The 21,425-nt window shown below is 49.4% G+C and overlaps 2 protein-coding genes and 1 long non-coding RNA gene across 11 annotated transcripts in view; 2 read left to right on the plus strand and 1 right to left on the minus strand.

The window, feature by feature from the left end:
- Window positions 1-10,646, minus strand: part of Sgca (sarcoglycan, alpha) — a 19,008-nt gene extending 8,362 nt beyond the window's left edge. For 3 of the 7 annotated variants that reach the window (XR_010055187.1, XR_005489851.2, XM_039086059.2), the window contains exons 1-9: window positions 10,492-10,646; window positions 9,591-9,710; window positions 9,346-9,500; window positions 9,101-9,173; window positions 8,375-8,573; window positions 7,779-7,941; window positions 6,548-6,756; window positions 6,250-6,276; window positions 448-640 (exon numbers count right to left, since the gene is read on the minus strand). Coding sequence is in view for 5 of the 7 variants with exons in the window: in XM_039086059.2 (XP_038941987.1) it covers window positions 460-640; window positions 6,250-6,276; window positions 6,548-6,756; window positions 7,779-7,941; window positions 8,375-8,573; window positions 9,101-9,173; window positions 9,346-9,500; window positions 9,591-9,710; window positions 10,492-10,528 (1,164 nt within the window). In the remaining 2 variants the exon portion in view is untranslated. Of the gene's footprint in view, window positions 1-46; window positions 227-447; window positions 641-6,249; window positions 6,277-6,547; window positions 6,757-7,778; window positions 7,942-8,374; window positions 8,574-9,100; window positions 9,174-9,345; window positions 9,501-9,590; window positions 9,819-10,491 lie in introns of those variants that run through there. The other 4 variants (NM_001395600.1, NM_001107039.2, XM_039086060.2 and 1 more) reach the window with 4 other exon arrangements.
- Window positions 4,842-5,638, plus strand: Hils1 (histone linker H1 domain, spermatid-specific 1). The gene has a single exon (NM_001109565.1). The coding sequence runs from the start codon at window positions 5,063-5,065 to the stop codon at window positions 5,570-5,572; it is 510 nt and encodes a 169-aa protein (NP_001103035.1). The 5' UTR covers window positions 4,842-5,062; the 3' UTR covers window positions 5,573-5,638.
- On the plus strand, window positions 9,818-19,603 carry LOC102557019 (uncharacterized). 3 transcript variants are annotated; one of them, XR_005490717.2, is made up of 3 exons: window positions 9,818-10,547; window positions 15,354-15,430; window positions 18,379-19,603. It is a non-coding gene; the product is annotated as an uncharacterized LOC102557019 (long non-coding RNA). The 3 variants fall into 3 exon arrangements; XR_010055748.1 differs by lacking the exon at window positions 18,379-19,603 and adding an exon at window positions 16,709-17,428 and having other exon boundaries at window positions 14,980-15,430; XR_005490716.2 differs by lacking the exon at window positions 18,379-19,603 and adding an exon at window positions 16,709-17,428.
- The last annotated feature ends 1,822 nt before the right edge of the window (window positions 19,604-21,425 follow it).

Here is a 21,425-nt window from a genome sequence, read left to right on the forward strand (position 1 = left end):
CTGGGAATTGACAGAAAAAGGGAAACAGAGGCAGAGACAGAAGCAGTAGGAGCAATAAGCAGTGTAGCAGGTAATTTTTTATTCTTGGGTGCTGACTCCAAGCACCCACGCCCCTCCCTACTACCATCCATCTGCCTGTTTGGAGCCAGAGGTCCAAGTGGACTAGGAGCTGGAATCAGTCGTAGCTATGTTCACAGGTCAGCAGCTCTGAGTGGTGCAACTGGAGCTACAAGGGCATGGAGAGGATAGAGGGGAGGGCTGAAGGTACCAGTCTCCGTTATTCTGACCCTCTGGTCCTGACTGTTTGGCAGTTGTGGGGCACAATTCCAGCACTATTGAGCACCCATGCATGGGGGCAGGCAGGTGGGTGTGATCTCCCGTATCCTACCATGTGCCCCACCCTTGAGATGAAGGCTCCCTTATTGGTTGGAGGGTGGCACTACCCACCTGGCAGGGCTCTCAGTGCTGGTCCAGGATGAGGGGCATCTGTGCGCTGTCTACTCGGGGAGGTAACCGCTCTCCTGTACGCACGTTGAACATGGGCAAGGTGGATAGAGGCCGGGGCACCTCGCGGCTGGCTGCCATCTGCCGAAGCTCTTCCGTATTCCCGTGGATGGAGCAGTGGTGAAACATCTGGATGCTGGAGACACAGCAGAATAAGATCATCAGCTCTTGGAATCAGCCTCTAGGAGCTAGCCTGGCACTGCCTCAGAGCCACCCCGCTGTCTGCTCAAACACAGGTACCTGCTTAAGCTCGGGGATTGAAACAAGGCTCCGCGTAGGGACAGCCTTGATTTAAAGCCATATGTTCTTGGCTTAACACCTTTCCGCCTCCATTTCTTCTGTGAAGAGGGGATAATAATACCCATATCCTACCAAGTGCCCCGTTGGAAGAGTGGCCAGCGTAGGTAACTCACAAGATGCTAAGGCGGGAGCAGATAACCACGCAGAGTTTATATTGGTAGACGCCAGTACTAGCTGGGCTTTCTAGTCTAGTGTTCTGGTTGGGTTCGTTTAAAACTTAGAGGGCCCAGGCCTCAAACTCCATTTCAGCTGGGGATGACCTTGAACTCCTGATCCTCCTACTTCCTTCTCCCAACTGCTGCGTTACAGGGGTGTGCCACATGCTCAGTTCACGTGATACTGGAGGGTCAACTCCAGAGTTTCACACATACAAGTACCCTCCCAACCGGCTGCATCCCCAGCCAGGTAATGTTTCTATATTCCCATGGTCTTCTCAGCCCTTTCTCCCTCTTCACAGCCTCCCTCAGTATCAAGCATCAAGGCTAACCCTCTCCTTTCCTCCCATCTTATATCCAGCTGGCCCATTCATTCCCTTGCCTCCTCTTTTGTCCTAACTTTTGACCTTTCTGGGACACCTTCCCTGTAGCCCACCAAGCTCCAGATCTCATTAAATGGGCTTCTTAAACCTGATCTCTGATCCTTAGTACCTGACACAGCTGCCTTACTCCCTCTTGCTGCCCTGTCTGTGTTTGGACGACAGTTCCTTGAGCTGTGTCAACCCCACCCTCGGCAACCCGAGGCAGGGCCATCAGAAGGCCCTTCTTGAACCCCAGCTTCAGGTCTAGCTTTAATCCTATGTGACAGCCCTAGGTCCTTGCTTTCTGTTGTCCCAGAGCAACTTGTCATGTGTCTGAGTTTGAGTTCAGGGCCAGCTTGGGTTGTACAATGAAGTCAAGTGAGCACAGGAGTGGGGCATCAGGGCTTACTTTGTTTTTGTTTGTTTGTTTGTTTGTTTTTTGTTTTCTAATCACTAGGCTTCTGCTGCTTACTGCTTTGTGACATTTGGTAAACTGTTTAACCTCTCTGAGCTATTATTATAGGAAGCCATATTTTACTACAGCAAGCCCAGCAGTGAGTTTGACCTCCAGGGGAGGTTGTCTTCAACTTTCTCATTCTCACAAACCCGCCTAACTTCGGGCTTCGTCTGGTAACATTTCCCCAAACTCCTGATCTTCAACTCAGAACTGAGACTTTTCTTTGTAAACAGTAAGTTTTCTGCTAGGCATGGTGGCACAGGGCTTGGGAGGTTGAGGCAGGAAAATCTTGAGTTTGAGGCCAGCTTGGGCTGCACAATGAAGCCATCTTAAAAACAGATTTAAAAAAGAAAATAGAATTGAGTTTTCTTATGGAAACCCAAGCTACAGGCAGGCTGAAGAATGCCTCCCTTTTGTCATTCAGTTACGAAGAAGATAGAAGGATCCCTACCAGAAGTGCACGTCCTAGTCAGTGGACACCAGCTAAAAGCCTGAGAGGTTAGACCATAGAAAGACAGGCAGACCTTATGAAGAACAGGCCTCACTCCCCTTAGAAGCAGGACTGCTGGCTGGGGAAAAGAAATGAGGTCACTGTCTAAGGCCAGGGGAGAGTGAAATAAACTCCTAAATGTGGAATGCGACAAACTGAATTGTCCAAAACACAATTTTCCATCCCTAGATGAGGAGAGAGAGCCTGTGGAGGGATGAGAGCAAGAAGTCTGTGGGGGATAAGAAGAGCTGGCGAGGCAGGTGTATCCCTCATCCCTCATCCCTCGTCCCTCGTCCCTCGTCCCTCATCCCTCATCCCTCGTCCCTCATCCCAGGGAAGGCCTTCACCAAGTCCCTCCCACCCCCAACCCCACATAAGTGTCTCTTCACCCTGGGAATGCACAGGTGGGAAAAAGTCTCCCAAGAAGAGCAAGGCAGTGCACATCAAACAAACTCCATGGAGCTTACCCAGGGGCTCCGTGTAAATACTGAGGCAGACAGAAGGACAGGCAGCCACTGCTGCATACAAGCACACACTCATAGACACACATGCACACACTTGTGGTCATTGGTCTCTCATACCATCTACACCACTAACAATCTGCCCCTGGCACACAGACACAATGCCACTGGGGCCTGGAGCACTTTGTGACCAGTCTGATCTGACACAGGTGACAGCCAGGCAGTAAAATCACTTCTGTGGCCAATTGGAAAAGTGACAGACATTGACCTACATTAAAATAACTGCATCTGGCAGAACTAAATCAGCACAAAACTCAGGCCCACAAAGGCTGATGGACTACAAGGGCAAAAGGTATTCTGTTCCAAGCAGAAGAAAAAAAAAAAAAAAAAAAAAGAAATTCTTCCTGACATCAGAATTGCAGACTATAGCAGGAAGACTAGAAATGGTTGTAAGAGAGGAATCATAGTACCAGTGATACAATCCATCAAACCTGGATATGTGTGTGTGTGTGTGTGTGTGTGTGTGTGTGTGTGTGTGTGTGTATACACATATAATATATATATATATACATGATAAAAATACATGATAAAATTATTGCTCTCCATGGGAAAGAGCTATAAAGTAAAAAACAAATAGAAGACAATAAAACCCAGCCGGGCAGTGGTAGCCCACGCCTTTAATCCCAGCACTCAGGAGACAGAGGCAGGTAGTTCTCTGTGGATTCAAAGCCAGCCTGGTCTACAAAGCTAGTTCCAGGGCAGCCAAGACTACACAGAGAAACCCTGTCTCAAAACATAAAAAAAACTAAATAAACCCAAAATCTTTTGTTTTTCCTTTTGTTTTTGAGACAGGCTCTCCTGGAAGCATGAGCTCCGATGAAGGCTAAGGTGGAAATCCTCCTGCCTCCAGCTCTATGCTGGGATTACAGGCACGTACCACCATACCTGGTTTAATACGGAATTCTTGACAGTTTCGTGTGGAAGATTGATGGATTTACATAAACCAAGGAATTGTGTTTTACTAAGGAAAGTATATTTTCTGTTAAAAATTATAATCCTTGTGTTTAAAATGTATTGGAAAAATTCAGCTGGTAAGGTACATGCCTAGCAGGCAGGAAGCCCTGGGTTTAACCCCCAGCACCACGGAAGCTGGGTCAGGGATACCTGTAATTTCTAGCACTCAGGAAGAAGGTAGCAGAACCAGAAGTTATTTTCAGATGTATATTAAGGCCAGCACACTACTCAAAACATAAGTAAATGTAGCCAGACACATGGCACATACCTTTCACCCCAGCACTTGAAAGGCAGAGGGAGGTCTGTGTTTGAGGCCAGCACATTTGTATAGTGAATCCCTGGCAGCCAGGGCTATATAGTTTGACCCTGTGTCTGCCAGGCAGTGGTGGCACACACCTTTAACCCCAGCACTTGGTAAAGGCAGGTGGATCATTGAGTCTGAAGCCAGCCTGGTCTACAGAGCTAGTTCCAGGATAGCCAAGACTACACAGAGAAACCCTGTCTCAGTTCGCTCTTCCAAAAAAGAAAGAAAGTTGACCTCAAAATAATAAACACTAAAGGTTGTCATTTTTCCACTCAGAGATGGAACATAACACAAAGATCCTATGGGTGGAAACGGTTGGCAATCAAATGGTCGATTTAAAACTGAGGGCTTGGGGCTGGGGATTTAGCTCAGTGGTTAGAGCGCTTGCCTAGGAAGCGCAAGGCCCTGGGTTCGGTCCCCAGCTCCGGAAAAAATAAATAAATAAATAAATAAATAAATAAATAAATAAATAAATAAATAAATAAAAATAAAACTGAGGGCTTGGGTTCAGGATATAGTTCAGTGGTGAGATACATGTCTAGTGTGTGTGAAACCCTGGATTCCAAACATCCTAGAATTGGTTCAGAAATGCACATCTATTCCATATATGTATGGGCAATCCCTATGCGGGCCCAACTAGCTACTGACATATCAGATGTCTCCACTATCTGTTACCTCAGACCTTCCTTAGAAGGAACAATGGGGTTACTATGACCCCCACAGGATTCTGCCTACCTCACAGTGGCCCCCTTGAGGTCATTACAGAGATAACTTCACCAGCCCCTGAGCCCACAGCACAAGTCTGCTGAGGCCAATCGTGGGTGATCATCCTTGGTCCTCTCTCTGGCCGAGGTGTGGCCCAGACCCCCCTTACAGAGGCTCCTCTGAGGGAAGCAGAAGGCAGAACACAGCCCACCCACTACCGAGAGGAACCGGGTGGACTTTTCCAGCCGCCACCCTGGAGATCCTAGCGCCTAGTGCTCTACAGCCATCTCCGGAAGAGAATCAGAGAGATATGTCGCTGGTGTCACCATCTCCAGACTCAAATGCTGTGATGGCTGGAGACCAAGATGCCAGCACATCACAGGTCCCAAGCCAGAGTGAGAGCAAGATTGGGCCCAACGTCGCCACCCAAACCCTGCGGAAGCCCACCATGTCGAAGGTGATTCTGAGGACTGTGGCTGATAAGGGGGTTCATAGCCGTGTGTCCCTTGCTGCCTTGAAGAAAGCTGTGTCTATCACAGGGTACAATATGGCCCAAAACACCTGGCGCTTCAAGCGTGTGCTCCAGAATCTAGTCAAGAAAGGCATGCTCAAGCAGGTGACCGGCAAGGGTGCCTCGGGCTCCTTCCGCCTGGGCAAGAAGCAGGCCTTCAAGTCCAAGTGCAAGGCCAAGAGACGCCAGCGGAGGCAGAAGCCTGGGCAGCGCCGGACTGGATCACGCCGATCACTACTAGGCTCCAAAAAGAGCAATAACCGGCTTTTCAAAGGAGTTCGTAGGGTGGCTAAAGGCCGCCGCCATTAATACGGCAGGTCAGGCGGGGTGCCAGGCTTGTCACGAAGTGGGAATAAAACCCAGCTTATTTCACAATTGCCTTCTGGAATCTTTGGGGGTTATGGGGACTGGAAAATTAGACCAGGGGCATAGGGGCACGTGGCTGGGGGGTTGGGGGAGAAGTCGAGGGTAGGAGGAATCTGAGGCAGAATAAAATGGGCTTGGAAAAATAGGGTAGGATTCAAAGCATCCGTTGCCATCAGCCTGGTAAGCCGCATCCTCTCATGGAGAACCCGGATGTAAGCCAGGCGTCTGGCTCATAGAAGGGAAAAAGGGACGGAGGAAGGAAGGGTGGGAAGGAGGGAGGGTAGGGGGAAGGAAGAGGGAGAAAGAGAAGAGGGAGGGGAGGAAGGAAAGGAAAGAGAAAGAAAGCAGAAGAGGAGGAGAAAAGGAAAAGAAATCACACTGGGAGCCCTTTGTTGCCTCTTAGGCCCTTTCCTTTGGACAGAGGCAGGTCCCCTTTCCCTGTGCCACAATTGCCTCATCTATGACCAGAACACAGGAGGACAAGGTCAACACATGGGCTCAGCCCCCAGCTAACCTGGGGCCAAGGCTCAGAAATCTTTGCTGCATATAGAAACTAAAGGGTTCAAATCAACAATTCATGAGGGCTGCCCTCTCCAGCCCCCCAAATTTGCTCTACTCACTCAGAGGTGGCCATGTCTCTCTTCAGCCTGTGGGGAAGAATAGAGGTTGAGGGGAGGGGTCAGTACCAATCTGGCTTTGCTCCATGATGTCCCAAGAGCTCCCATATAGGAATTCCACGTGCTTATAGTCAGAACCCGCTCCTGATTCCAAGACAGACAAGAGTGGATTCCCAGCTAGAATGGGAGCCCCACATTCCTCTTACAGTTGAGAATGCCATTCCCTGAGAAGTATGGCTTCCCCAGTCCCACGGTGACCCTTTAGATGTGTCAACCTGCCGCCCTGTCCAGCACAACTCACCGTCCTTCACGCCGACAGCACATAATGTAAACCAGCAACAGGGTGAGCAGCAGAGCCACCAGCACGGGCACTAAGAGGGTCACCAAGGCATCTGTTAGGAAGTCTCGGCCCGTGGCCTCAGTGGGCGGGCAGAAGAATGGGTCGTGCTCCAAGATCCCATCGCCAGGAGTAGGCACCTCATCCAGGGGCTCTGGCACTGACTTGTCCACCTGAAGAGAGTCCAGGGCTGACCCAGGACTCAATGGACACAGAGACCCTGCCCCGCAGGAGACATGCAACCACCAACCTAGAAACCCCATATAACCACAGACCTTTTTCCTGCCGGTCTCCCCTAGCCCATGTGACTACAGAACAAACATTGGATGAGAGGCCAGGAGAAGCCAGTTCCAGGAGAAGCAGGCATGTACAATGGTTAGTGCCGGTGCTAGGTTTGGGCTGCCTGAGTCTGAACTCTGACTCAGGCTAGTGATTCACTGGGGTGACTTGCCTCAACATGGTTTCCTCAGCTGTGAATTCAGATCGATAATAGCACGCCTGTTTTGGCAGTGAATCATAGTGGTGTCACATGCTGGGGATACAATGTGGAGCACACAAGCCTTCAGTAGGTTGTCAATGACCCTGATGCAGCTTGCTTTGCCGCTGGTTCCCAGGAGCAGGCACATCAGCAGTTTCCAGCTTGGACTTAGAATCTCTTGAAATATCACCAAGTGCCACACCATGAGCTTCTTACCTCAGGTTGGCTTGTTTGGTGGCACTTCCTCAGGAAGCAGACAGGGGTGTCACACAGATGCATTGCTTAGGAATTTCTGGTAGTTTTAGCAGAGCAGTTCTGGGACTCCAAGCTGGAGCGTCCAGATGTGGGCTTTGTCGCCCTCTTGTGGCAGGAGATAGAATGTGTGTGTGTGTGTGTGTGTGTGTGTGTGTGTGTGTGTGACAGAGAGAGAAAGAGAGAGACACAGAGACAGAGAGACACAGAGACAGAGAGACACAGAGACAGAGAGACACAGAGACAGAGAGACACAGAGACAGAGAGACATAGAGACACAGAGACACAGAGACACAGAGACACAGAGACAGAGAGAGACAGACACAGAGACAGAGAGCACACGCACACCCATGACAGAGACGACAGACTAATACTGAGGCCCAAACTGACGCTACCAGAGAAAAAAGACTGGGCTAGAGAAATCACAGCTGGAGCAGACTTGATGGAGCCAGGATCCCTCCTCACCAGAGATACATTGCACCAGTCGACACGGAAGTGAGGTGCCAAGGTGTCATAGCAGGACAATAGTGGAGGCTGTCCCTGGGCACAACGGGCATAGCTGTCAGGTGATGCCACCATCTTCAGGCAGGTGGAAAAGGGTGTGGCAGAGCCCACCTTAATGTAAACCCTGGAGCAGAAAGGAGACACTGTCAGCATGTAGAGGTGAGGGTAGGTTATCACTCCATTGAGCAGGGGTGGAGGTATCCTGGCAGTAGATTAGGACCTGGGGTGGGCAGGGTAAGAGACCCACGGGAGACATCAAGGCCTGATAGGAGAGGTCACAGTCCCCAAAACCTGAGACCAAGGCAGACCATCCCACTCTGTGAACCTTAGAGATCTTTCAACATGTTTTCATGGCGTATCGGTAAGTAGAATTCAGACCAAACAAGGCCTTAGTCTCAGGAAGGACAAGGAGACCAAAGGAAATGTGCAGAGTCATGTGAAAGAAACGTGGAGATAAGCCTGATGAAGGTATGTCTCCGAAGCACTCAGGAAATCAGGGAGATGGCTCTTCGTTGCCACTCAACCAGCAAACCCTTCCTGGGTTGCCCCTTCCTTACCCTTCCTTCCGGCCCTCAATAGGAAGAGGGACTCGGCCTCCTCGGTCCAAGGCAGAGGTGATGTTGAGCAACTGGAGCTCCCCTGGCTCCCAGAGTCCCCCCAAGGCGGTGAGGAAGCGGTTGGCAGGTGTGGAGGGCAGGACCTCCTCCACATCATGGCTACGCACCAGGAATTCAGCTTGGTATGGTAACCTGGGACCTGGGGAAGCCAACTGGGTACTCAGCTGCACCGCCCCTGTGCTGGGTTCTCCAGGTGCTTTCAAACCTCCTCCAAGTGTCCCCATAGTCCCCACAACACCTCCGCCCCAACAGCCTCTATACAATACAGGTCCCAAGTTCCCTTCCCCAACACTGTAGCCTATGCCCTGCAGCCTATGGGCAACTTGGTTAGTTACACAGCCCGAGAACAGACCTCATTCCAGAGTTCCTTCCCTAAAGCTACTAATGCCATCTCTGTCCTGATGTCTCCTCTCCAATAGGCTTAACTTCCTGACACTCTCTTTCCCAGATTGACACTCAGTAGCTGGGCACTGGTGGCTCATGCCTTTGATCCCAGCACTCGGGAGGCAAAAAGGCAGGCAGATCTCTATGAGTTCAAGGCCAGCCTGGTCTACAGGAGTGAGTTCCAAGGCAGCCAGGACTACATGGAGAAACCCTGTCTCGAAAAAACAAAAAGAAGAGAAAAGGAAAAGATTGTCACCAGTAGAGGAATGAAATAGGAGGTACCTTCGGGGTCCCCAATCAGCAGCAGCAGCCTCTGTCTAGTGGTGTCAAAGCTGTCACGATTGTAGGCTGTGACCTAGGGGAATGAAAAGTCTGAGGAGTGGTTCTAGGGGGAAGCAGACAAGGCACCCAAGGGGTGTGTGCAAATTATATGTAAATAAGCATGCATAAACGCCCATTCCACTGGCAGGGTTACCCCTAGACCCCAGTGGCCACCCCTCCGGGTCTGGATGCCTCTGTGCTGGCACCTCAATGACTTGGTGCCCACGATCTTCCGGAGTGGGAGTGCCATAGAGGAAGCCAGGGTTATAGGGACTGCGTTGTGTGTAGTGCAGCCACCTGGGCAGGTCTGGATGTCCCTGGAGGTGAGCATGGTAGGTGAGTCGGACAGTGGGTGGCACCGCTGACGGGAGAAACAAGAGGGAACTGGAAAGTAGAGACAGGACAAGATGGCTGCCTTGGCACACCCCAGCCCATCTGGCCCCTCTCTCACCAATGTGTTCTGGAAGGCGCAGGAAGGTAGCATGTTCCAAAGGATGCACAAACACACGACCCACAAGTGGGTGTAAAGTTGTCTGCTGGGCCTTGCTGTCCCTCAGGCCTGCCAGGAGACCTATGGGGACCCACATAAGCCCCAAACACACAGACAGCTTCAGTCATGGCCAGAGGTGAGCTCCCTTCTCCACAGTGTTCCTGATGCTGACAGCCAAGGGCTCCTGGCCTGCTGAACATGGTAGGGTATATAATTCCTACTCGACTGCTTAGTTTAGAGGGTGACAAGACCCAGACTTCTGTTGTCTTTGAATTTATGGAAGGACCCCCCCCAGCCAACTTTTCACTCCATATTTTAGCCCCATGTGGGAGGGAACTGGTGTTTGGTTGAGAAAGGTATGCTGTGTGAGCTCATGTGACTTGGGAAAGAGCCCCACGCCAAATGTCTGGGAGGCTAGAGGAAAAGAGGACCCCCAGAAAAGGGGTAGCCATTCTAAGGACCCCGGTTCCAAGAGAAGAACACAGAGCACAGTCTGAGCTTTAGGCCAATAGGAGTCCAGCAAAGTGGACTTGCCCAGGCTGTCTCCGCCTTCCCTCTTAATGCCAAATTTAGCTTGCTGTACCAGAATTAGAGTCCCAACCAGCTCATTAAAGGGCCCATGACCCTCTTGGCTTGTCCCATCATGCCCATCCCTGCCCTAAAAGCTTCCAGTACCCATCCCCCAGAACCCAGCTTCCAGCCCTGGGTCCCTCAGTGCTTATCATTAGCCCCCCAAAACCCTCTAGGTCTTACTTCACCCACTCCAAACCCTTCTTTTGAGAACCCCCCTACTCTTCTACCTCATAACCTCTAGATTCCAACTCTAATTCTGTCCCTCCTCCAAAGAAGATCCCCAACTTGCCTGCAAGGAGAGGAATCCAAGTTGCGGCTGCTACCATAGTTGCCCCAGCCTAGCCGGTGAGTGACAAGGACAGGGGTTGGAAGGGCAGGGGGGAAGGGAGGGGAAGGAGGTGTGGCAAAGCAGCTGGGGCCAGCCTTGTCCAGAGTGCCGCCTCTCTCCACTCCCAGAGTGAGCACTGACTCTGGGGTGGACACTGTCCTCACACATGGTGCCCTCTAGTTGTTCCTGCTGACCACCGTGGGTTTTATTTGGTGTCTGTTTTTTTTTTTTAATATTATATATTTGATGTATTATTCTGCACTTCCCTTATTCCTTTTGTCGTATTATTTTGTGTGTTTGTGTGTTGCCTGCATGGATGTCTGTGCACCAGCTGAATGCACTGCCCCCAGAAGGCTAGAAGAGGGAATCGGACATCCCACCCCCTAGAACTGGAGTTACAGACAGGTGGTTGTGAGCTGCCATGGCGGGTCTGAACTCTGGTCCTCCGGAGGAGCAGCCAGGGCTCTTAACCACTGAGCCATTGCTCCACCCCCCTTTTTGAGATACAGTCTTATGTAGCCCAGGCTGGCCTCAAAGTGCTATGTTGTGAAGATGACCTTGAACTCCTTATCCTCCTGCCTCATCGGTTTTATGCAGTGCTAAGGACTGAACTCAGTAACCTGTATGTGTTAGTCAGGAACTCCATCAACTGGGCCCCATTCACAGCCTAGGGGGTTTTTTTGTTGTTGTTTTTGCTTTTTGGTTTTTGGTGGTTAAGTTTGTTTTTTTGTTTTGTTTTGTTTGTTTATTTTGGTTTTTGAGACTGGGTATCTGATGTGCCCTGGATACAGGAGAATTATCCCAGTCAGCTCATTAAAGGGCCCACAACCCTCTCGGCTTGTTCTGTCATACCCACCCCACACCCTAGGACACCTCTACCCTCACAGCTCCCAGTACCACCAGCCTTCACCCAAGTCCATATATTTTCTTTTTCTTTTTTTTTTTTGGGGGGGGGGACAGTTTCTCTGTGAAGCCCTGGCTATTCTTTTTTTTTTTTTTTTTGGTTCTTTTTTTCGGAGCTGGGGACCGAACCCAGGGCCTTGTGCTTCCTAGGTAAGCGCTCTACCACTGAGCTAAATCCCCAGCCCCTGCCCTGGCTATTCTAGAACTCTCTCTGTAGACCAGGCTAGCCTTGAACTCAGAAATCTGCCTGCCTTGACTCCCTAGCACTAGGATAAAAGGCGTGCATCACCACCCTTACCCAAAATGTGCATTTGGGTGTTTTGTCTGCATTTTTGTCTGCACACGAGAGGAAGGTACTGGATCACATGAGTCTACAGTAATAGACTGTTTTAGCCTCCATGTGATACTGGGGCATAACCCAGGACTTCAAAAAAAGCAGCCAGTCCTCTTGACCACTGAGCCATCTCTCCAGATACTCAGTGTATGTTTTCTAAACCAACCACCAATCTGACTGCTTGGGCCCTCCCTTAAGGTTTTAAGGTTTACTTTTATTTTCTGTGAACAAGTAGTGGCCTACATGTGTGTTTAGGTATGACAGGAATATCTGGTGCCCATGAAGATCAAAAGAGGGAATCCCCTGGAACTGAATAACGGGTGGCTGTGAGCCACCATGTGGGTGCTCTTAGCCACTGAGCCTCTTTCCAGAACCCCTACCCCACCCCACCCCCTTTAAGATCTCAACAACTCAAATTGTCCTTGAATCTCATTCCCAGTAGATGGCTTTCTGGCCCTTCCTCTTTTTTTTTTTTTTTTTTTTTTTTTTTTTTTTTTTTGGTGGCCATTTTGACTAGAATTGTACCTCCCTGCCCCCACACACCCCAATGTCCCTAGACTCTCGCCTAGCTTAATGTGTCCTCTTAATTTCCTGGCCTCCATCCAAGCTGTTCTCTCCGCCTGGTGTTCCCTTCCTGCCTTGTCCCTTGGGCAGACTTTGAGCAGGTCACATGTGTCCCTCCTCTCTGAAGCCTCTCCCCCCACCCACCCCACCCCCCCCATCACCCCTCCCCCAGTATCTCCTCTTCGTAGGCTGGCTGGGTACTGCTGATTCCCCACTTCTCCCATCCCTGTGTCAACCCAGCCTCAGAGCATCGTGAGGAACAGGTGTTCTGACCAATCGTCTCACCACCTTCTAATTCCTGCACCTGACCTGGGGTCTAGCAACCAGGAAGTGTATGGGGCTGGTTGACAACTTCCTTTTTTCTTTTTTAATATTCATTTATTGTATATAAGTACACTGTAGCTGTCTTCAGCCACACCAGAAGAGGGCATCGGATCCCATTACAGATGGTTGTGAGCCACTGTGTGGTTGCTGGAAACTGAACTCAGGACCTTTGGAAGAGCAGTCAGTGCTCTTAATCCCTGAGCCATCTCTTCAGCCCGGTTGACGACTTCCTTAACAGTGAGCAGAAGTATCTGTTTCCCAGACTGAGCCCCAGACCAACATCTCCCCTGTGAAGGCCTGGCTGGAGAGAACCCAGATGGTATTGGCCGAGTGGGACAGGTAAGCAGAGAGGCTCTCAGCAGCTCCTGTAGCCGGAGCTAATTCCAAAAGCTTAGAGTCCCAACTTGACAGTTCCTGCAGACACGGTCTTTCGTTACTAGTCCTCTCTGGGCCTCTGCTTCCGCAACTATAAGCTTCATGCTTTGTGCTGGCCTCGATAAAGAGCCCACAAAAATACTGATAGCAGCACATGTTCAGTCACCTATATCAAACAGAGATGAGAAAATCCTGCCTGACTGGGGCTTGTGTGATGGTGGGAGGGATCAATGACCTGTCCGCCTCTGTGCCAAAAGGCTCACATGCATTTATGTGCAAGGACCCATTTCATTCTTTTTCTCTTTTTTCTTTTTTTCGGAGCTGGGGACCAAACCCAGGGCCTTCCGCTTGCTAGGCAAGCGCTCTACCACTGAGCTAAATCCCCAACCCCCAAGGACCCATTTCATAACCACAGAATACCATGAGGCAGACATCACCATAGCCCATGTTTTACACTTACACCGAGGCATGGCCGGGTTTTTTTTTGTTTTTTTGTTTTTTTGGGGGTTTTTTTTTTTTTTGGTTCTTTTTTTCGGAGCTGGGGACCGAACCCAGGGCCTTGCACCCAGGGCCTTGCGCTTCCTAGGTAAGCACTCTACCACTGAGCTAAATCCCCAGCCCCGGCATGGCCGTTTCTAACTCCCTCCAAAGCCGTGCTGCTGCTGCTGACTGAATGCTCAGATAGTGCATGGCCCCTTGTCGAGTTCCTCCGTGATGCATTTGATGGTGAGCACCTCTGGCCTTCATTCCCACATCTACACTTCTCTTGCGGGGACTCCCACAGAGAACAGGCGGCAGGACACTCTCCCCTTGAACCCTGAGGAAGAAACAGTGCCCCACCCTTGCCAGCATTCCACAGTCTTTGCAGGCATGGCCCCCATGAAAGAGGGCGTCTTACCTTCCCACACCCTGAAGGTCCAAGCAAGGATGTCTCAGTTCGGGCTTGCATTCAGGTGACTAATGGGCAAGTCATTCTGTCCTTGTCCCTTTCCCTTCATTCTTCCCACCTGACCACCCTGTGTATCCCTGGTGAGTCACAAAATCTCCAAAGTCAGCATCTACTGGGGTTCAGGCGTTTGTGCTCGGATCACCTTGATGCCTTCTCTGAGGTGGAGGAGAGAGGAAGGGGTTTGAGAGGCGGAGCAAGAGTAGAAGACACAGAATGGGCAGTGTGCACAGTTAGCAGATGTCCCTGCCCTGCCCCTGAACCTCCCGTGTGACACCCTCCCCTGATGCCTTACTGCTATTTTTGGTGCCCTCGGATCGCACCCTCGGCTGTGTTAAGGCAGGGTGTGCCCCAATGTTACCTACTCACAAAAACACAAGGTCCACAAAGGCCGGCCTCTCTCAGTGGAAAAGCTACAGCCATCTCTCTCCTGGTTTTCCCCAAGAGAACCCCCATTCAGGAGAGCCAGGGACTGTCCCGGGAATCCACTGGAGGCCTCCAGACTTCTCAGGTCACCAGAACACTTCAGAGCTTTGAGGCTTAGGGACTGGATAGGTGTCACACGCAGAGTCGTGGAGCTTTTTATTCAGGAAATTTTTATTTTATTCCATTTGTTTTGTTTTTAGAAAAGTGGGGCTGGGTGCGGAGGTATGCTCCTTTAGTCCCAGCACAGAGGAGGCAAAGGCAGGCAGACCTCTCTGCAAGTTCAAGGCAAGCTAGAGCAACATACTGACCCTGTTTCAAAAGGGAGGGTGGGGCGATGAGCACTGGCTGTCCTTCCGGAGGGTCTGAGTTCAGTTCCCAGCATGCACAGGGGCAGCTCGTAACTACCCGTAACTCTGGGGAAACCCGGCTAAACCTGGCATACACTTACACCTATATTACACTAAGTGGGGGCGGGGGGGCGTTTCAACATGCACAGAATAATAAAATGCCCTTACATATCTGTTACCTAGCTTCAACAATTCTCAACTCCTGGCCAATCTTTTCTTATCTTTTCTAGGTTCCGTCTCCCAGGCCATTTCACCCGTCAGTATCTCAGTGCATATCTTTGAAAGATAATGACTCTTTCTCTTTAAACATAATCCCAGGAGATTATCAAAAATGAGCAAAAGCTTCCAGTGTTTGGATTCCATTCTCTTGTAAATTTCGCCTTTATTTATTTATTCTCTGAGACACTGGGCCTTATGCTACTCACGTTAACCCTCAGACTCTTGCGTTTAAGGGATTCTTCTGCCTCAGTTTCCTAAATACCTGGGACTGTGGGCTCATGCCTTGGTACTTGCCTTATTTCAGAGTTTCGTTTTGTTTTTTCTTTCTTTTTTTCCTCTTTGAGATGAGGTCTAACTATGTAGCTCTGGCTGGTCTGATACTCAGGACCTTCCTGCTTCGGTCTCCTTAGTGACGGGATTACTACAGACGGTGAATCGCAACACCCCACACGTACTTCACAGGTTTGTATTGGGTTGCTCGTGTGTGTGTGTGCGTGCGTGCGTGTGTGTGTGTGTGTGTGTGTGTGTGTGTACATGTGTGCGTTTGTTTTTGGTTTTATTTGTTTTAGCAATGTATTTGTTTGAATCAGGATCAAATATGCTGTAACTGATTGGTAGATGTAAATATCTCTTTTCCTCCCTTGAATCCTTTGCATCCCTCCATCCTACCCTCCCTCCCTTCCTTTCTCTTCCCCACTCTCCTGTGAAGGAGCCAGACCAATTCTGCAATTGTACACTCTGGGTTTCCTGACAGCATCTCTCCAGTGTTCTACCATGCCCGTGTCACCTTCGCACCCTCCGCGAATGGAATTCTCCAGACACCGTTATTTTCTGTAGAGTATAGATCTAGAGATTGGGTCCTTTCTTCTGCAAGTCCACTTTCTAGACGGGGATAGACTCTTTATCTGGAGGTGCAGTGTGTGCAATCAGCCTTTACAGTTTTTGCTGTTCTGCCTTGCAAAATGGTGATACTCAAATTCTACCACTCTCTTTCAGCAGTTGGCATGTAGCCAGACAGAAAAATTGCCCTCCTGATTTTGCTTTCCAGGTGGCACCGTTCATATAGGAAAGAGTGTAAATGCTCGATTCTTTTCATATCTAAATATACTGGTTTCAAAATAATGGGTTGATTTCCCAGCATCCTGCAAACTGTGACCAATTAGCATCTTTGTTTTTGTTAGTAATATAATCATTACTTTAGGGTTTAAACATATGTGATTGCTTCGATCCATCACAAATAGCATCCCTCCTGGTGTTCAGGGTGTCCCATTTTTAATTCTTTATTTATTTAGTTCTCATCAGTCAGAGCATGTGGTCGGGGATGGGTCAGGTCTCTGCTTCTCTCAGCTTTATCCTAGTAAGCTCAATTGGAGCTTCCCCTCTGCTCCCCTCCCCCTGCCCCCGACACTCTTTGCTGGCAGAGCCTTTTTCCTCATCGCCCTCCTCATTGGCGACCAGCTTCCTATCCCATCTGTCCACCCCTGAGAATGCTTGTTGAATGAATGAATGAATGAATGAATGCATCATACATGAATGAAAACATCATCTCCCTACAGTCTCACTCTATTCTCGTCTCCCTTTTGAGCTCTAAGGAGCCCATTTCTTCATCTGCATCCGAAACGCATATTAAACGTCTTTGTGAGGGACAAAGGAACAGCATTCTCATCATTGTGATCTGATTCTGGCTTCTGCCTCCCAAACTCCGCCCACATCTTTCTCCCTCCTCTTCCCCGCCCCCAGAGCAACAAAGAATGCAACTGGGTCAGTCCGCCACGAGAGGGCGCCGTCACAGACTCCAGCCGTCTCTGCACTTGCGCAATGTTGGGGCTGATGGCGAGTGAAGAGCTGGGAGGAGCGAGGCCTGCGCAGCACCCACTTCCAGGCTGGGAAAGTACAACCAAGGGGCATGCGTGCTGGACCCCGCTGTTAGTCTAGCGACACAGGAGGACATTCAAGGGCTGCAAGCCTATCACGCATGTCGTCTATTTCCATATCCAGAGAATGTACTTTAAAAAAAAAAAAGGGGGAGAAGGACTCCATGTAGGGGGTAGGTGGTTGGAAATAATAATTACTTTCCTCACCCACCTGTCATCTGTCAGCACTCCGGTATCCAAGGGCATCTCCTGTTCTCCCATCAACCTCACAGATATTTTGAGGACACCAGCCTGAAGACCTAGTACGTCTTCTCGAGCCCCTTGTTTAATTTTTGTTCTGTCTTATTTTTGGAAAGGGGTGTCATAGAGCCCAGGCTGGCTGTAGCTAAGGATGACCTTGAATTCCTGCTCCGCTTGCCTGTGGTGGTGTTGTTAAATGCTGTGATTTAGGCCTGCACCTCACACTCGGGGCTTTGAGCATAGGAGGCAATCACTCTGTTGGCTGAGTGCTATCCTCTTCCCATAGGTACAACTTCAGGTCCCCTAAGGAGTGACCAACCAAGAAAATAAAAACCACAGTGCCGGACTGTTCTTGGCCAAAGTTCTATTCTTGGAGAAGCAAAGAAGGGGAGGGACTGTTCTGGGTGTCACTGTCATTGCCACTGAGATATTCGTTCTGTAAAGTAGAGGCAGACCAATGAGCTAATGAGGGGAAAGAACCTCGTAAACTGTAAACCTCAGGAGAGCATATGGAGTCTTTTACTTGTTTATAACTGACAGTGCATAGCAGTAGGCAGGGCCAGGGCAGCCCACCAACAGCATCTGAGACCTACAGGACGGTCAGCCTTAAAAGCTACCCCTCAACGATAAAACTGGGGAAGGACTGGGACAAGAAAACCAACTCCAGCAAGATGTCCTTTGACTTCCAAGCTCATGCGTGCACGTGTGCGCACGCGCACACACACACACACACACACACACGCACACGCACACTCATGCACACACACAATAAATAAATAAATTCGAAGTATTATTTTAGCTAGTTATGGTGGCCCATGCCTCCAATCTTTAATCCTAGCACGGGGCAAGAAGATCCCTGTAAGTTTGAAGCTAGCCTGGTCTACACAGCAAGTGGCAGGTCAGCCAGGGATGCACAAGGTGAGCCTGTCATAACACATGCCCGGACCCCTGCATACACACACACACACACACATGCATATAAGGTTTTTAAAAAATAAGAGTTTTAAAAGGCTAAGGAGCTGGCCTTGTGTTTGCTAGGCAAGCGCTCTACCACCGAGCTAAATCCCCAACCCCAATTGCTGGCATCTTTATGGATGAGTTACCTATAAAGAAAAATCTAAGAGAGCCTAGATTTGTCTGGCAGTTTGTGTGTGTGTGTGTGTGTGTGTGTGTGTGTGTGTGTGTGTGTGTGCGTGTGTGTATGCCGGTGTGCTTGCTTCTGCATACTCCTGTGTAGGCCAGCGGTGTACTTCAGGTATCTTCCACTGTCTATCACCACCTTGTGTTCTGTACCAGGTCACTTGCTAAACAGAGAGTTTTCACTGCTGCTACTACACAGCCAGCCAGCAAGGCCTCTGGAAGCTGCCTGTCACTGCCCAGGAGAATGCTGCTACTCCCAGCTTGCAAGAGAGGAAGAGGAAGGGACAGACAGACAAGCGGGCAGGCACACAGACAGACAGACAGACTGACTGACTGACTGGCTGGCTGACAGAGGGATGGCCCAGAGGCTAAGAGCAGAGGATCTGGGGTTGGGGATTTAGCTCAGTGGTAGAGCGCTTGCTTGGGTTCGGTTCCCAGCTCCGGAAAAAAAAAAAAAAAAAAAAGCAGAGGATCTAGGTTTGGTTGCCAGCACCCTTATGGTGGCAACCAATCATCTGCAGCTCCAGTCCCAAGGGATCTGATGTTCTCTCCTGGCCTCTGAGGGCACCCACAGATAAAAATCAAGATAAAAGATGTACATGTACAATTGTTAATGTTACATTAAAAATGTTACATTTTGTTGCTGCTGCTGTTGTTGTTTTGAGACAAGATCTCTTTGCATAGCCCTGGATGTCCCAGAACTCGCTACCTAGAGCAGGCTAGCCTCAAACTTAACTCTCTACTTCCTGAGTGCTGGGACTAAAGGCATGATGGTTCACTATGCCCAGCTCACAAGATACTTATGAATGGAGCACTATACTATATTCTAAAAGGACTAAGTGGAGAGACGTAGACACAGGATCAGTTAAGCTTGAGAAATCTCCCTGTCATTCTCACTGACAATTCTCTCCACGTTTTTATCAATGGATTCCATACGTACCCAGTAAAGATCTCAACGGAAGCTTCTGTGTGAGACTGATGCTAACAGAACAGCACAGGGGCCAAGACAGCGGTAGACTGTTCTGAAGAAGAAAATGGGCCTGCCCTGAAGAGATACCAAGACTTTCTTTGAAAGTGATAGTAATTAAAACAATGTGGTCTCGGTGCCGGGCCGGACAAAGAGATCAATAGAACAGAGTGGCCAGAAATGGAGCCAAGTGTATGTGGGGATTTGATTTATGATGGGGGAGAGGGGGTGGCACAGCACTTAGCAAGGGAGAACAGTCTATTCAATAAAAAGTGTTGGGACAATCGACTTTTCACATGCAAACCTCTATGCACCATCCATAAATATTAATTCCAGATGGAGGAGAGATCTGGAAGTGAAAAACAGAACCTTAACATAATTAGGAGGAAATGCAGTCATGCTGAGAGTAGCAAACAGTTGGGACGTAAGGAACACGATTCAGAAAAGACTGATTCTTATTATATTACTGACCCCCCCCCCCCAGCCCTCTATTATAAAGATGGTGCTTTGAACAAAGTGAGGAGACAACAGCCTGGGTGGCAATGTTGGGAACACATAAAACAGATAAAAGTTAATATTCAGAATGTGGAAGGACGGGGCTGGGGATTTAGCTCAGTGGTAGAGCGCTTACCTAGGAAGCGCAAGGCCCTGGGTTCGGTCCCCAGCTCCGAAAAAAAGAACCAAAGAAAAAAAAAAAAAAGAATGTGGAAGGACCTCCCGGAAATCAGCCCTCTGGATGCTGAAGTGGAAGGATCAGGAATTCTAAGCCAGCCTGGGCTAGACAGCGAGGACCCATCTCAAAAGGGATGTAGCTCAGTGGTAGAATACTTGCCTAGCATGTGCCGAGGCAATCTCCAGCACTAAGAGTAATCTTAAAGAACAGACCCAGAGCTTAGCACGGTGGGGCACACCTTTAATCTCAGAGCTCAGAAGGCAGTGATAGCAGATCTCCGAGTTCGAGGCTAGCCTGCTCTACATAGTAAGTTCGAAGCCAGCTAGAGATACACAGTAAAAACCTGTGTTTATTAAAAAAAAAAAAAAAGGCAAACATCTTGAGTGTATTCTAAATGGCATTATTTTTCTGTCTCCATCATAGCACACTGGACCGAGTCAGGCTGTCAGGCTTTGGGGAAAGATACCCTTCCCTAGCTCCGTTCATGAGCTATGATTGGTCGAAACATACCAAGATTTTTTTTCCCCTCTGCCCAATGATTGGTTTAGGCATGGACATGTGTAGAATGTTGTCACCAAGCAGGAAAGGAAGTTTATTTGATTGGGGGAGGGAGGGGGGAGGGAGGGAGGGAGGGAGGAGGGAAGGAGGTGGGTGGCAGTGGGTCTGGGAGAAACTCAAGGGTGAGAAGGATCGACTGGTTTCTTCTGCCTCTGGGAATCTCGGCCTCGCCTCCGTGCCTGTGTGAAACACCAGGAGTTCAGACACTGACCTTGGAACTGTGTGGGGTGGGCGTGCGGTAGGGTGTCAGCAGATGAGTGGTATTTACCCTCAGGAAAGGGACTTGGAAAAGAAAGATGGTGAAAGCTGCATCCCGGTGCCTCAGCTGAGTCTCTGGATTAACCAACTTTAGGGTTTTTCCCACCCTCCTTCCTGCCTCTTTTTCTTTCTTCCTTTCTTTCTCTCTTTCTTTCTCTCTTTCTTTCTCTCTTTCTTTCTTTCTTTCTTTCTTTCTTTCTGGTTTTTTGTTTTGTTTTTGTTTTTTGAGACAGGGTCTCACTATGTAGGTCTACATGTACACCAGGCTGGCCTCACACTCATAGAAATCTGCCTGCCTCTGCCTCCTGAGTGCTGGGATTAAAGGCTTGCACCACCCCTGCCAAGCTTCAACTCTAGGGTTTCTTGATATAAAAGATAATCCCTTTTGCTCAAACCACTTTCTGTCCCCCCCCTTCCCTTCCTCCTTGTGTGTGTATGTATATGTATGTGCATGTGTGTGTGCATGCACACAGTATAAACCTTGATCAGAGGTCAACCTTGGGTTTTGTTCCTCAAAAGTCATTTCTCTGTCTCTCTTTCTTAGAATTATTTACTTAATTTCATGTGGATAAATGTTTTTTCTTGCATGTATGTGCACCGTATGTGTGCCTCATGACCTCAGAGGTCAGAAGAGGGCTTTGAAATGGGAGTTATGGATGATTCTGAGCCACTATATGGGTGCTGGGAATTGAACCCAGGACCTCTGGAAGAGCACTGAGTGCCATTAGCACTGAGCCATCTCCTTTC

This window comes from Rattus norvegicus, chromosome 10 (assembly GCF_036323735.1).
Source record: "Rattus norvegicus strain BN/NHsdMcwi chromosome 10, GRCr8, whole genome shotgun sequence".
NCBI classification, from domain to species: domain Eukaryota; kingdom Metazoa; phylum Chordata; class Mammalia; order Rodentia; family Muridae; genus Rattus; species Rattus norvegicus.

Excerpts from the sequence above, each read along its gene's own strand:
- Hils1 (NM_001109565.1), top strand. The coding sequence starts at position 5,063 with ATGTCGCTGGTGTCACCATCTCCAGACTCAAATGCTGTGATGGCTGGA.